Below are 15,866 nucleotides of genomic sequence, written 5' to 3'. Positions count from 1 at the left end.
GAATGCCATCAAGCCATTCATGAAATAAATAGAAAAATAACACCTGCACAAAATCTGCATGTTAGAGAACGTTAATAATCCTCACATGACCTAAATATTCATTTTCAAAATTGGTAAAAAAAAAACCTTCTCCTAATTAGGTGTAAACAGGCTTAATAGGCTGGGTGTCCAGCTGAGGATGACTGTACACCGCTGTTCTGGTTGATACCAGGTTGGAGGTCAGTGTCAATGTAAGTGTGAAATGTCTGTCACCGTGACAACCCTACTCTAGGACTCACTTGGGTCCGGCGCGATGCATTCACACTTGTAGGCGGTGACGTAGTCGGGTTTGAAGTCCGTGTTGATGGGGTAGTATTTGAAGGACCCCACCATTTTCTTGATGGCGTCGGAGATAAAGATGAAGGAGATCAGGCTGGAGAAGCCCTCCTCGGTGAAGCGGGTCATGTACTTGATGATGTAGCTGGCATCAGTGGCCACCAGGAACAGGCACTGCATGCACGAGTGCATGCCGATCCACAGCCGGAGCTCCATGTAGTCGATGCCGTTGCTCCTGGCACAGAAAGGAGTGTGTTTGGTTGCTGTGTTTAATGATGATGGCCGACTGTGATTGGCACCTTCTGCTATACTGTGAAAAAAAAGGCTTGTGGAAAATGTGGAAAAGGTGGATGGTCTCACTTGCTGAATTCGAAGAGCAGCTTTTCAAAGATGAGGATGGGCCCGGTGGAGCTGAGGATGATGAGGGGCTGACCGCTAAACACGCAGAAGACCGTCCCCGCCAGGGCTGTTCCCAGGAAACTCTCCATCACACCCTGATGGGGTGAGATACAGAGAGAGAGAGAAAAGGTGGTCATTGATTTTTAGGTCAGAACTTTCCCAGAGCTGTCAATAAAGTACACGCACAGAGGGAAAATACGGTCCCAGTAAACAGGAGGGATACGAGGCCCGTGGTGCTGTTAGGGGAAACCAGCCCACCACAGCGATGGTGATAAGAGCACCCATATTGTACTTGGTTCTAATACAACCAATCACCTGGTCTAATCCTTACCAGTCTTATTTATTGTGCACATTAATCAACTAATAACATCGATTAGAATGACTCTACATAGGAAATGGGAAAGAAAATCCACATACAATTGAAGGGAGAACGAAATAACACTAATTTACAAGTGTGAACGCAAAAAAATCCGAATTTTTTCAATTCAGATTCCAGCCACTTTCATTCGTGGGCAAAATTTAGCGATATGTCCGATACCTGGCCATGCATTCATGTTAAGAAGGCTAAGAGCATGTGGATACGTTCATTCTTTCACAGTGATGGCAGATATAAACGTAAGTGTGAACGGGTTCGAAAAAATATTCCGAATTGAGCAATAATAGCTTGTAAAGTGAATGAAGCCTTAGCGCTGCAAAAGCATGAATTAAAAATGCTGATAGAAACGGAGCTCGCCCTGCAGGACTTCCCTAAGCGCCACATTTAACTTTCAAGAACTTGAAAATGTCACGCTCACGGCTTCCCGGAGGACAGTTTTTATTAGCATGTACCTGGTAATTGTCTGTGGCGTCCCCCAGGAGGCCCCCGAAGGTGATCGCGTTGGTGATGCAGCCCAGGTAGATGAAGAGCACGGCCGAGATGGACTGGATGTGGAAGCCCTCATAAAAGTCACTGGGGTACCAGGGCAGCTTCCTCTTGATGTCCAAAAACAGGCCTCCGCAAAACCTACAGCGCACACACACACACACACATACATACACACACACAGCCTCTGAATACATTATTAATAAGAGATCTGTCCTTTCCACAGCTCGCATTAAAAAGTCAAGTGGAAAAGTACAAAGTGTGAGTTAGAGGCTTCTGGCAGAACATTTTGCTCCGAAGGTCAGAATCCATTTTCCTTTTATCGCCTTATTTATCGCAATAAAACAAACCTCTTGACCTGGCTCTGAAACTGCCAAGCAAAGCAGTTTCCGTGACTTCAGCTACACAAAAGACCCTCCAGCCCCCGAACCAGTGACTAGTGTGGTCTGGAGAGGTGGTTCTCAAACTGGTCCTCAGGGCTCAGATGGTCTACATTTTTGTGTTACTTGTGTTACTTAGCCTAGTTAAATATGTACCGTTCATCCATCCATTTGTCCATCGTCTTATCTGCCTTTTTATCTTAAGCCTATCTAGAATCACTGGCCACAAGCTAAGAAGACCCTATGGACAGAATCCAGAGTGTCCATTGAAAGCCCACAATCACTTCTGCTGGATCTATGCAACACACACTTGCTGCTGTGCCACGTCTGCTACACCTCTGCTCGGCACGTCAAAGGAACTTGCCTGCCAGTGTAGGCCAGCTCCTCCCCAAGCTCATGGGGCACAGGCATCTCCTCGTCATCGCTCACGTTGCCCCCTCCGCCCACCGAGCCATTCATCTGACCCAGCTCGTTCAGAGAGAACACCGACTTCCTGTTTGCAGGGAACCAAGAAAGCATAAGAGAAGGATGAACTCTCCCTTGTGAGAGAACATACAGTATGTTCTCAGGGTCCAATATTCCCATAGTCCTTTGTTCCCAGGGTGCAAGGGTTCTATAGTCTCAGGGTCTATCTAGTCCCAGGGTCTATCCCAGATATCTATTATCCTAGGGTCCCTTTATCTCAGATATCTATTATCTTGGGGTCCTATTATCTCAAGGTACTATGTTCACATGGTCCGATTATCTCAGTGTACTATATTTCCAGAGTCCTTTTATCTCAGATATCTATTATGCTAGGGTCACTTTATCTCATTTATCTATTATCTTAGAGTCCTTTTATCTCATATATCTATTATCCTAGGGTCATATGATCTCTGATATCTGTTATCCTAGAGTCCTATTATCTTAGATATCTATTATCTTGGGGTCCTATTGTCTCAAGGTACTATGTTCACAGGGTCCTATTATCTCAGTGTACTATATTCCCAGGATCCTTTTATCTCAGATATCTATTATCCTAGGGTCCCTTTATCTCATATATATATATTATCTTAGCGTCCTATTATCTCAGATATCTATTATCCTTGGGATCTCAGATATCTATTATCCTAGGGTCCTATTATCTCAGATATCTATTATCCCAGGGTCCTATTATCTGAAGGTACTATGTTCACATGGTCCTATTATCTCAGTGTACTATATTCCCAAAATCCTTTTATCTCAGATATCTATTATGCTAGGGTCCCTTTATCTCAGATATCTATTATCCTAGGGTCCTATTATCACAGATATCTAATATACTAGGGTCCTATTATCTCAGATATATATTATCCCAGGGTCCTATTATCTCAGATATCTATTATCCTAGGGTCCTATTATCACATATATCTATTATACTAGGGTCCCTTTATCTCAGATATCTATTATCATATGGTCCTATTATCTCAGATATCTATTATCCCAGGGTCCTTTTATGTCAGATATCTATTATCCCAGGGTCCTATTATCTCAAGTTACTATGTTCACATGGTCCTATTATCTCAGTGTACTATATTCCCAAAATCCTTTTATCTGAGATATCTATTATCCTAGGGTCCCTTTATCTGAGATATCTATTATCTTAGCGTCCTATTATGTCAGATATCTATTATCCTAGGGTCCTATCATCTCAGATATCTATTATCCTTGGGATCTCAGATATCTATTATCCTAGGGTCCTATTGTCTCAGATATCTATTATCCCAGGGTCCTATTATCTCAAGGTACTATGTTCACATGGTCCTATTATCTCAGTGTACTATATTCCCAAAATCCTTTTATCTCAGATATCTATTATCATACGGTCCTATTATCTCAGATATCTTTTATCCAAGGGTCCTTTTATCTCAGATATATATTATCCCAGGGTCCTATTCTCTCAGATATCTCTTATCCCAGGGTCCTATTATCTCAAGGTACTATATTCCCAGGGCCCTGTGTCCCTGAGACTCCATGATGCCAGGACTTTGCACTGCTTCAGCAATTTATATAATACAGCATACATCAAGATCATGATACATTATAGAAACCTATTAACAGATTCCTAAGGTCATGGTAAGGGTTCTATAGTCCCAGGGCCCGGTGTTTCCAAAATGCTCATGCTCTGGTGGCACATGTCACATATCCGCAGAAATGCTAACAAAATTCTTACTGTACCTTTTGTCTGCGGAGGGCACCTTCTTGGGGGGCTCGATGCGAATTTTGGGGTCCCATTCACCAGGCGGAAGTACGATCACTTCGTCCAGGAACTCGTCGATGCCCGCAATGAGGTCTTCGCGGTCCCTGGCCTTGTACGCTACGTCGCTAAACAGCTAGAGAAGACACTCACTCTTTAAAGCTCTGCGGTTGCTTCATCTTGAGCTTGTGTAACATCTATTAACATTTCGCTTCATCAGTGCATTCTAAAGCATACGTACATCGTCCACCATGAGCGTAGCAATGGCTCGGCCAATCTCGTTGTAGGACTTGGCTTTGCCAGGGGGTCCCAAAAGCACAAATAAGAATCTGTCATAAGACAAAGCCATTCGAAACACAAATTGAGATTAGTTACCATACATTCGAAGCATTCAAGAACCCCAGGTTTCCCCTAGTAACGCAATTTGAAGCACGTAACGGCCAACATTTGCTTGAAGGCCTGTGGTCAAGATTGTAGATATTGGGCATTATGGGTCCAAAAAAGGTTGTATGAAATAAACAGAATAGATCATGCGTGACACATTATTGGGAAGTGTGCAGGGAGAGGCCCCCCCAGGCTAAGAGCTACTGAATGGCTACAGTCGGGACTCGATTACAGAGGTGAGGTCATGCTACCATTCCCCCTCTTTTCATCCCCTTTACACACCATGGAGGGGGAGTGTAATCTTTAATTAAATAAAAGGTCAAAATAACACAAAAGGCAAAACCGCCAGCCGCAGTACCAGGAGCGTTCCTGAGGACACGGTGTTGTGTGGATGACCTTGTCACTGGTAATTTCTGTGGGGAGAACTGTAAATTCTGTTGGTTCGCTGGCCTGCAAATATCTGGATACAGGTTACCAGCCCATATGTATACACAAGCTTGAGCCATGACTGGATGCCCGTCGTCCTTCCTTCCATCGCCTCTCAGCTTATCTGCTTTGGTGGCCAGCTACTCCTATGAACTATGCTAGTAGGGCAGCGGATCTCCCCGGCTGTCCCGTAAGTCCCGGCACCCATCCGCTAAATTTAGCTGTGTAGCCGAGAGGCGATGGACTGGGGCAATCGCTACACCAGTCACTACTCAAGCTTTAGCTCGCCAGGCTTAGCTTTAGCTCTTGATGTTGCTCAGACTTGTTCAAAAAGAGGGCGGAGCCATGTTAGCCTTGTGATTGCTCAGAGGTATGCTGATGTAAACCTGACCCATGTTTAGGGCCACCCATTCCTCATGGATGTTGGTAAGACTTTGGGAAGATCTTAGCATAGGAGCCAGATTCACTTTTGTGGACGACTAAACCCCCCTCTTTGGACCAACAAGAACCCATGTTGCTAAGACACAAATCATCCAGAGTGTTGATGAGCAACCTAACCAGCATCTACGTAAGGACAGTAAGAAGTGGTAACGCTGTACCTTGTGGGCACTGGGACCTCGGTCAGGCCTCCCAGTGTGGTGGCCTGGGCCAGGCGTACAAAGGCCACGAAGGGTTTGTGCAGGAAGTCCACCTCCCCCACCAGCACGTTGGAGGCCTCGGCGTCTCTTGGAATCTTCTTCATAAACTTGTTCTTCAGCTGGACGTCATTGAGAGTTATGAGCGGTGCCATGAGAAATGCAAACACACATTAGCAAGAATGCTAATATTACTGTAATCCTACCAGTCGGTAATTGCCACCCTTGGCTGTCTCCTCACCCAATGTCTCGCTCTCTCATTGGCTGCCGCTAACATCCAGTTACAACACTGGTCCAGATATTAAACCTGCTAGATACCTGTCGGGGAGTGTTAGGCATGGGCAATCACTCGGCGAGCTCTCAGGCTGACTAAAGTCGTGTAGTGTGAACATGGCATAAGGGCGATGAAGGCTGTCCCGTCTTGTCCAAACCAAGACGATGTTTAACGGAGGAACGTGTCTCAAAACACAGTCAGGGCCGGCCCAAGCCTTTATAGGGCCCTAAGCTAAGATTTTCATTTGGGGCCCCCCATCCCACCACCAGATGCTTCATCATTTCCTCTTCCTCATCTCCTCTCAAACATCTCCAGAAAAATGAAAGAACCCAGGGGAGCTCCCTGACTTCTGCGTCGTCCTGTAGGTGTGATGTTTTTGTGGATAATTATTATTATAAGACCTTTTGGACTTCGACACCTCTGTTCTGCCAGACTCTACGTAAATGTGTTCTATTGTAAATGTTAAAAAAGGATAAAAGAAAAAGGCCTATGACGTCTAAGACGTCTATGGCTCATTTACCTAGCTGAATTTAATTGTTTCTAATTATACAGCAACTAATTACATTGCAAAAAAAGTTTCTTGTTCTCTATTCACCACGTCTTTCTAAGGAGCTCTAAAGGCACTTCTGAAGGTTCAGATCCTGAATTGATAATTGGGTTTTCTTCCATAGCAGTGATGTAAAAAACTATTCTAAAAAAAAAAAAACGTTGGAGGTTTGCTGGAACAGGTGCCGTCAGGATCAGAAGGTCAATTGACTCCCCGCACCTTATTAGACAATGGGGGCTTTTGTGTTCAGCCTAGTCGATACTTCTACTGCAGTTCAGTTTATGAGCGTCAGAACATAAACAGAAGCAGCCGGTCGATTGCACGAATGAGTATCCTCATTAAAAAAAAAGGGACGACTTCAAAAACGTTGATGTCTAAAGGCTCAACGGTGGTGCTGGAATTCAAATACCCAACTGGACCATGGATGCCAAACTGCCGTTGCTAGTCGTTGGCAGCCGGAGCCCTCAAAACAGAACACTAGGGCGGAACACTGTACCAACTGTTAAGCATGGTGGTGGTACAATCACGAGGAAGAAGAAATGACGATGCTCCGTCCAATACTTTTTGGGTAAGTTAAGGAGTTGGAGGAGGAATGAGGTGGAGTGGTGATCATCCAACATCCTGACCTCACTAAGGCTCTTGTTGCTGCATGCAATCAAATCCTCACAGCAATGCTCTTCCAAAATCTAGTAGACAGTAGAGACAGTTACTCCAACACTGTTTAAACCTCTTGATTTTGAAAGAAACAATGAATGAGCAGGTGTCTCAATACTTTTGTCCATATAGTGTCTATCATGAGTGTATGCAATACCTTCAGCCACAACTGTAAGAACCGTAGGCAGCTATTACTTAAAGTACTTAGTGGAGCAGACTTGACTCCAAAGGAGTGTGGAGGGGGGTGGACTAGTGGAGCAGTAGTGACGGTCACTGTGGAGAGAGCCGCCCGCTGCTGTGGGCATGTGAGAGAGCGGCACGAGGACGGGGATGGGCGACACGTTTCCCCTCGATGGCCGATCAATAGTGACCTAGACAGCAAAGCCGAACACATCAGAGTGGACCGAGCACACTCGGAAAGGCTCTGAGGCTTATGTGGGTCCCGTTGGCAGATATTCCAGAATAAGAAGAATCGTCGGTCAGTTTCTGGCTGGTGTTTCTTTCGTTTAGAACAGAAGATGCTAGGCTAACGTTGCTAACAAACACTGGACTCAGACCGTCACTAATCTTGATCATTTGGAGTACTGTTCCACTTTTGATACCATATAACTTACCGTGTTCTAAACCCCATCTATTTAACCGGGACAAAATGAAGATCTGACTTTACCCAGACCAAATTGGTGACAGTCTAAGTCCAGTCCGTGTTCTCCTAGCCTCTCCCATTTTTTTTAAAAATTGATATCGGACAGACAGTTGGGCAAGTTACTGTGGCATCACTTTACTTGGGTGCTCCATTATAGAGGTATTTACAAATGATTATTTAATATCTACTGTGAATGACTCTGTATCTGTTATGAATGAATCAATAACTAATATAATCATATTCATTACTAACCCTAATCTAATAATAGTATCTACTATAAAATATTCAGCATTTGCTATGAATTATTCAGTACTTACTATTATATATTCAGTATTTACTATTAATAAATCAGTACTTAGTATTAACTATTAAGTATCTACTAATACATATTCAGTACTTACTATTAAATATTCAGTATCTACTATTAAGTATTCAGTATCTACTAATAAATATTCAGTATTTACTATTAATAAATGAGTACTTAGTATTAACTATTCAGTATCTACTAATACATATTCAGTACTTACTATTAAATATTCAGTATCTACTATTAAGTATTCAGTATCTACTAATAAATATTCAGTATTTACTATTAATTCATCAGTACTTACTATGAAATATTCAGTGTTTACTATAAATTATTTAGTACTTATTATACAATATTCAGTTTCTACTATTAAATATTCAGTATTTACTATAAATTAATCAGTACTTTGTATTAAATATTCGGTATCTACTAATACATATTCAGTATCTACTATGAATTATTCAGTACTTACTATTAAATACTCAGTATTTACTATGAATTATTCAGTACTTACTATTACATATTCAGTATCTACTAATAAATATTCAGTATTTACTATGAATTATTCACTATCTACTAATAAATATTCAGTATTTACTATGAATTATTCAGTATCAACTAATAAATATTCAGTATTTACTATGAATTATTCAGTATCTACTAATAAATATTCAGTATTTACTATGAATTATTCAGTATCTACTAATAAATATTCAGTATGTACTATGAATTATTCAGTACTTAGTAATAATATTGAGTATCTACTATTAAATATTTTGTATTTACTATGAACGATTCAGTACTTACTATGATTGTTCAACATCTACTAGTAATTGTACAACATGTACTGTAAAGCATTCAGTAACATATGAATTCTAGCAACCACTATAATTCATTCAGCAGCAGCATCATCAGTATCCTGAAGCCTGCTCCATAACAATGCCACTAGTTACTTTCTAGTCTAGTCTAATCTAATAATGTGTGCATGTAACCATGTAAAACGGGATGTTAACCCATCCAAGGAAGCAAACGTATCTCATTTGTACAAGGTTTCTTTGTTGGCCGCTGAAGATTTGGGGGTTTTCAGCACTGAATTTGCTGATACACAAAATAAAGGGGTTTAACATTTACTCTGTGAAGGAGATTCGGTCTATTTTTAAAACATCTTTTACCTTTAAGTTAAATAGTTTGTACTGCTTTATGAGGCACTGTTGCAGAACTGTGTTTCACTGGCTTTCAAGCCTGGCTGCTCACTAACTGTAACCCAGCACTGGATCTCATGCCTGGCACCAATCAATAGGCCTAAATAATACACTGTAAAAACAAAAGCACACACAGCCACCCTTTTCTTTTCCCAGCCAACTGCTTCAGCTGCAGCTTTCAATATTTCTGTAGTGGCAAAGTTCTATTAGATTCTCCGTCAAGGCAGATTTGCTTTTCTTCTTTAAAGCCCCTGGAAGAACAAGGTTAAAACACGTGCACGTGAAAGGAGAGTCATCTGAAACCAGGCCTACAGATAGCTTTTACAGAAGGCAGTGCGGAATAACGCTGATCAGATGCAGTAAAGCCCAGAATCGCTGGGAATCGCTTAGCTTAGAAAAGAGACAGAAGGGCTTCAGCGAAGACTTTACTAATGCTGAAATGCATTAGTACCACGAAAAGGCAGGGTTACCATGGCGACCATGAAGAAACCCTGGCGTCACTGTCCGAACAAAGTGTGTGCAACTGTCAGGTCAGGGTTCTGTGAAGAACGCCAACACCGCTTCCTCTGGAGCTCCTCGGGCTCTTCTCTTGCACACATGCAGAACTGCAGACTTGCACTTTGGCATGTCTTAGTGTGCAAACACACACACACACACACACACACAGCACATCTTACCTGGTCTGTGCTTGGTGTGTCTGCAATGTCGTTCATACTTCTGCTTTGTGCGTGACCTACAACACGATCAAAAATAGATATTATTTATGTTTCTGTTTTTTCTATCTGGCCACTTTATTAGAAATGTTCCACTTCCACTGACTGGATATTAGATTTTGGAGAGTTCTGTATGAGCCAATTAATATTCAGTCAATATTCAGTAAATACATATCTATTATTCAGTAGCAATTATACATGATTTAGTATTTACTATAAATTATTCAGTACTTCATTCAGTATCCACTATGAATTGTTCAACATCTAGGAATTATACAACATCTACTGTAAAGCATTCAGTAACTATTAGGATTATTCAGTAACTACTGAGCAGCATCTACCATGAATTATTATTATATGAGTGTCTACTATGAATTCTTCAGTAGCTACTATAATTTATTCAGTGTCGACTATGAATTATTCAGTAGGTACTATAAAGCATATATAAATTATTCAGGATCTACTATGAATTACTCTACTCAACAACTACTGATTATTTATCAACTACTATAAATGATTTAGTGCTATAAAGTATTCAGTGTCTACTATGAATTACCTAATAACTACTAAGAGCTATTCAGCATCTACTATTAATTATTGAGTATCTACAATGAATTATTCATTAGCTGCTATAATTTATTCGATATCCACTATGAATGATTTAGTATCCACTATGAATTATTCAGTAGCTACTATAATTTATTCAGTGTCCACTATGAATTATTCAGTATCCACTATAAATTATTCAGTAGCTACTATAACTTATTCAGTATCCACTATGAATTATTCAGTATCCACTATGAATTATTCAGTATCCAATATGAATTATAAAATATTCTGCATCCACTATGAATTATTCAGTAGCTACTATAATTTATTCAGTGTCCACTATGAATTATTCCGTATCCACTATGAATTATTCAGTAGCTACTATAATTTATTCAGTATCCACTCTGAAGTATTCAGTATCTACTATGAATTATAAATTATTCTGTATCCACTATGAGTTATTCAGTATCCACAATAAATTATTCAGTAACTACTAAGAACTATTCAGCATCTACTATAATTTATTCAGTGTCCACTATGAATTATTCAGTAACTACTATAATTTATTCAGTATCCACTATGAATTATTCAGTAGATAAAGTATTCAGTGTCCACTATGAATTATTCAGTGTCCACTATGAATTATGCCGCAACTACTAAGAGCTAATCAGTATCTACAATGAATTACTGAGTGACTAAAATGATTTAAAATGACTTTTAATGTAAATGTTATGTTATGAGGTTACGACAGTAAATCAGTAAGTAGGCTGCAGACTCACGCAGTCGCCCGTAGCTGCCGGCCTGTTTACTGCGCAGGTCCTCTGTGGAGCGGTTGAAGGTGGAGGCCGCCGCAGGACTGCGAGCTGGACTCCGAGCTACAACACCCAGAGAAAGAGAGAGAGACTCACAGACTGCCATTAATACAACTTCTGCTGTAGAAGAATCAGTGTTGATCCCTCTTTCTTATTGTGAGGAGAGACGTCTCAGCTGACAGTGAGCTTGGCTTGTCTACCTGTAAAACTCTATACCTATAACATTAGAATAAACCCAAATAAACATAAAGTCAGTGGTCAGTGAGAGTGTCTACCTGTAAAACTCTATACCTATAACATTAGAATAAACCCAAATAAACATAAAGTCAGTGGTCAGTGAGAGTGTCTACCTGTAAAACTCTATACCTATAACATTAGAATAAACCCAAATAAACATAAAGTCAGTGGTCAGTGAGAGTGTCTACCTGTAAAACTCTATACCTATAACATTAGAATAAACCCAAATAAACATAAAGTCAGTGGTCAGTGAGAGTGTCTACCTGTAAAACTCTATACCTATAACATTAGAATAAACCCAAATCAACACAAAGTCAGTGGTCAGTGAGAGTGTCTACCTGTAAAACTCTATACCTATAACATTAGAATAAACCCAAATAAACATAAAGTCAGTGGTCAGTGAGAGTGTCTACCTGCATTCAACTCTATATAACATTAGAATAAACCCAAATAAACATAAATTCAAAGGTCAGCGAGTGTGTCTTTCTGTAGTTAACTCTATATAACATTAGAATAAACCCAAATAAACACAAAGTCAGTGGTCAGCGAGCGTGTCTACCTTTAATTAACTCTATATAACATTAGAATAAACCCAAATAAACACAAAGTCAGTGGTCAGCGAGCGTGTCTACCTTTAATTAACTCTATATAACATTAGAATAAACCCAAATAAACACAAAGTCAGTGGTCAGCGAGTGTGTCTACCTTTAATTAACTCTATATAACATTAGAATAAACCCAAATAAACACAAAGTCAGTGGTCAGCGAGCGTGTCTACCTTTAATTAACTCTATATAACATTAGAATAAACCCAAATAAACACAAAGTCAGTGGTCAGCGAGCGTGTCTACCTTTAATTAACTCTATATAACATTAGAATAAACCCAAATAAACACAAAGTCAGTGGTCAGCGAATGTGTCTACCTTTGATGAACTCTATATAACATTAGTTATATTCCACCAGCAGCTCACCTGATCTACTTCAAAGAAAAATGATTAGATAAACTAGGAGTTCTTGGTGCTGTGTAATACTGAAAGGTGGTCACTCACGGGCGCCGGAGCTGCCTTTGCCCATGTCAGCCAGCGAGCGGTGAATGGGTTTCTTGGTCTGGTGCCGGTGTTTCCTCAGCAACACGAAGCTGATCTTATCCCTCAGCTCCGGACCAATCATGCCTTCCTCGATCTGACGCTCGATGATGTCATCTGTGTGACATAGACACAGAAGACCAGAATTTTTCAGGCAATTTTGGAAAGCTGCATGCCTAGGGGGCGCTAGAGGGAATGTCCTGGAATATATATGAGCTCACACGCTGCACCCAAAAACACATGGGTGCCATTACCACAGTCATACTCTCATCTTCTGGCCTTTTGACCTTGGCATAATGTATCTTGATGACCAGTTGAAACTATTCATATTGGAAGTGGGTGGGCAGGAGGTTTACGGAAACCTGTAGTACGTTGGCCAGAAGGAGGAGACTAGCTCAGAGTGTTTTTTTTTTGCCCACAACGCTGGTCAGGATATTGTCTTTGCTTTAGACTGGCTAGAGATGCTAAAATGCTAAAATGCTAAATTAGATTGGCTAAATTGGAGGCTAGCTTTCACATGGCTAATATTCTTCCCTAATAAGAAATCCAGCTTTTGCTGTTAACTGGTTTTTAGATGGTCTACGCTGGTCTTTAATGGTCAAGACTGGTCACCCAGGTAAAAACATAGCCTTTGGTTTCTCAGCCTGACCAACTTAACCATGCCGGTCATCAAGCTGGTCATATCGGTTGACTAGTTTGGTCAGATTGGTCATATTGGTAGACCATCCAACGTTTTTCAGTGTGGTGGTAGCATTTTAAGCCCAGGCAGCTGGTTTTAGGTGGTCTAAGCTGGCCTTTGATGGTCAAGGTGGTTGAAAAGCTGGTCATCCAGGCTAAAACATACCCTCTACTGGTAAGCTAACTGGCTAACCAGCGTGGTTAGATGCCAACTGCAGATGCTCAAACAGCCCGGACGTCCCAGGGTGGCCGCCCTGATCCCGCTCACCTACTATCTGTGGAAGTGAGTAACCCTCCAGGTCCAGCAGCACCACGCCGGTCTGTAGGCAGGTGCGCAGCTCGAACAGGCTGTGCAGGGACAACGTGGAAACGTGTGGCTTGCTCCACCGCTCGCCGCCCTCCTCCACCTTCTCCTCAAACTTCACCCACCTGAGAAGAACACACAGCGGGACAAGAGAGGAGGAGTAAAGTGCTATTCATCTACTTTCATTTACTTTTGTCAAATGCTGGTGGGAAAAAAGGAAAACACCATGCAAAAGTTTGGGCACCCCATAAGATTTTTTTTGTTGAGGTTTTGAGCTCCCAGCTTCAGCCAATTACCCAACCCACTCGTTAGTACTCTCCCCCTGTCACATGCAATGCTACAGACACTGCGAGGGTGTGGACTGAGACCTCAAGCCCAACCAGCCACTGCCTCTTTCCGATGCAACGCCACCGGGCAACCAACAAGCTCGGGGGGAAGCACCAGTCCCCCAGCTCTAATTGTTGAGCCTATTGTGCTCTTTCTGGCTCCGGCTGCTGATGGCCATTGGGTCCTTTGGTTAAAGCGGCAGTGCCTTAGTCTGCAGCTGAGCCCTCTCTCACATAAGGTTTATCAAGGTCTCAGGACCTTAATTAGCTTGTGAGGGCTAACGTATCTGATGCCCACAAAGCAGGAGAAGGACTAGAAGAAGAGAGCACAGTGTTCTTAAGCAGCCGTTCCCTCAGGTCACAATGTAATCAGGAAAGCTAACAGCTAACAGGAGGTCTGGAGGACCGTGAGAACGTTCAGAGAGAACTGCTGGTAGGACTGCTAAAAAGGAAAGGCAACACCGAACCCCTGTTTGATGCAAAAGACCCTTCAGAGGGGGACAAGTGTCTTAGCGGACAAGTGCGGACTATTCTACTGTGCGGCCTTCACAGGTGTGTGCACTCATACCTGGCTGACTCTCTCCACTCCAGCTCCTCTCCTTCATGTTGGAGTGTGTCCATCTCGGTAAAGAGGGTGGGCGTGGGCATGGCGTCTTCATCGTCTCCTAAAATATAGCGCAGCCGCTCCGCCGCTGGGGACACTGGGGACAGAAACACGCAAACACACAGGATGTTATTCACACAGCTCTTAAGAAATTAGCTGTCCGACTGTTTTCCTGCCTCAAACACTCAGCTCTGCGTGCGGTTGTGAAGGCCGCCGCTGTTTCTGAAGACTACCTGCACTCTTTGAGTCGTTACCCATTACTGTTCCTGAGAGAAAACAGGCCAGGAAGTGTGCGTGGGACACTACTTTAGACTGAAGCCTTTGCTTGATGCTCTCCAGCTAGTTATGAAGGGAACAAAAAAAAAAGTGTGAGAAATGCTTGAACCGGGTTCAAGACAAACATCCGAGAGTAAGAACCTTATATAACCAATTTCTCTTCACTCAGTTCAACCTCCCAGCTGAACAACCCAGCCTAGCCAGGTTAAGCCAGTAGACCAGCTTGAACCAAGGGCCAATTTGTGTCATTTAAGGGAGATCTAGTACACATGCCATCAATCAAAACAGCCTGGCCAGGGACCAACAACTGGATGTGAGCGGACGCCTCTGGCCTCCACTGCACAGGCTGCAAATTCAACAACATGGCGGACAATTTTGGCTTAATTTCTATAGAACGGAAGGGAACGGAAGGGAACGTCCACGGCGTCCATGTCTTCAGCAGTTGTTGGGTGGGTGGACTTCTTACAGAAGTAGACCAGTGGTCCAAAGAACCAGTTGGTCGATGTGGTCTCAAGTGAGCTAAGGGATCTGGCACATCATCAAACCAGCCATTCCTTTAATGAACTCCAGCGCAAACCCTGGGAAGGAGACTCCAGCCAGGCTCGGGGTGGAAAGGGAGCTGGGGAGGAGCGCGGTGGAACAAAGTTAAAACGAGACAGAGTCCAGTGCCATCAAAGCTCAGCAGGAGATAGACGCCAAATCCAAGGGTCACCTTCTGGGAAACGTAATCTCTGCTGCTGCCAGACCGTTGACAGCTGAATGTGTCTTGCTGCTGCTGCTGCCGCTGCGAAAGAGCCGATGCGACTGTATAGTCCAGGGCAGTCCAGGGGGGGTGCAGGGCAACAAACGATGGGTTTTATTAAATAATGCATGCTACACTAGGCTAATGAATTACCAAAGGGTACAATAGATTTTCTATCTAGGAGTCATAATCAGACCAGTAGCAGTGATTGGAATAATGATGAGGAAAAATCCAGACTACGTTTGATATTGAGAGATTGGTTCAGTACCTTTTCAAAGTTCAACCAGGCCTCTGAG

At 42.3% G+C, this 15,866-nt stretch overlaps 1 protein-coding gene across 1 annotated transcript in view; it reads right to left on the bottom strand.

Moving 5' to 3' along the window:
* Window positions 1-15,866, bottom strand: part of slc4a5a (solute carrier family 4 member 5a) — a 37,823-nt gene that overhangs the window by 17,779 nt on the left and 4,178 nt on the right. The window contains exons 2-13 of the mRNA XM_072664821.1: window positions 14,517-14,649; window positions 13,587-13,747; window positions 12,605-12,757; window positions 11,285-11,380; window positions 9,921-9,976; window positions 5,581-5,738; window positions 4,413-4,500; window positions 4,153-4,307; window positions 2,321-2,449; window positions 1,543-1,717; window positions 676-809; window positions 279-550 (exon numbers count right to left, since the gene is read on the bottom strand). Coding sequence (XP_072520922.1) covers window positions 279-550; window positions 676-809; window positions 1,543-1,717; window positions 2,321-2,449; window positions 4,153-4,307; window positions 4,413-4,500; window positions 5,581-5,738; window positions 9,921-9,976; window positions 11,285-11,380; window positions 12,605-12,757; window positions 13,587-13,747; window positions 14,517-14,649 — 1,710 coding nt within the window. The remainder of the gene's footprint in view (window positions 1-278; window positions 551-675; window positions 810-1,542; window positions 1,718-2,320; window positions 2,450-4,152; window positions 4,308-4,412; window positions 4,501-5,580; window positions 5,739-9,920; window positions 9,977-11,284; window positions 11,381-12,604; window positions 12,758-13,586; window positions 13,748-14,516; window positions 14,650-15,866) is intronic.

Source organism: Salminus brasiliensis, chromosome 20 (assembly GCF_030463535.1).
Source record: "Salminus brasiliensis chromosome 20, fSalBra1.hap2, whole genome shotgun sequence".
Lineage (NCBI taxonomy): Eukaryota > Metazoa > Chordata > Actinopteri > Characiformes > Bryconidae > Salminus > Salminus brasiliensis.
This window is presented reverse-complemented; position numbering and strand designations above follow the sequence as displayed.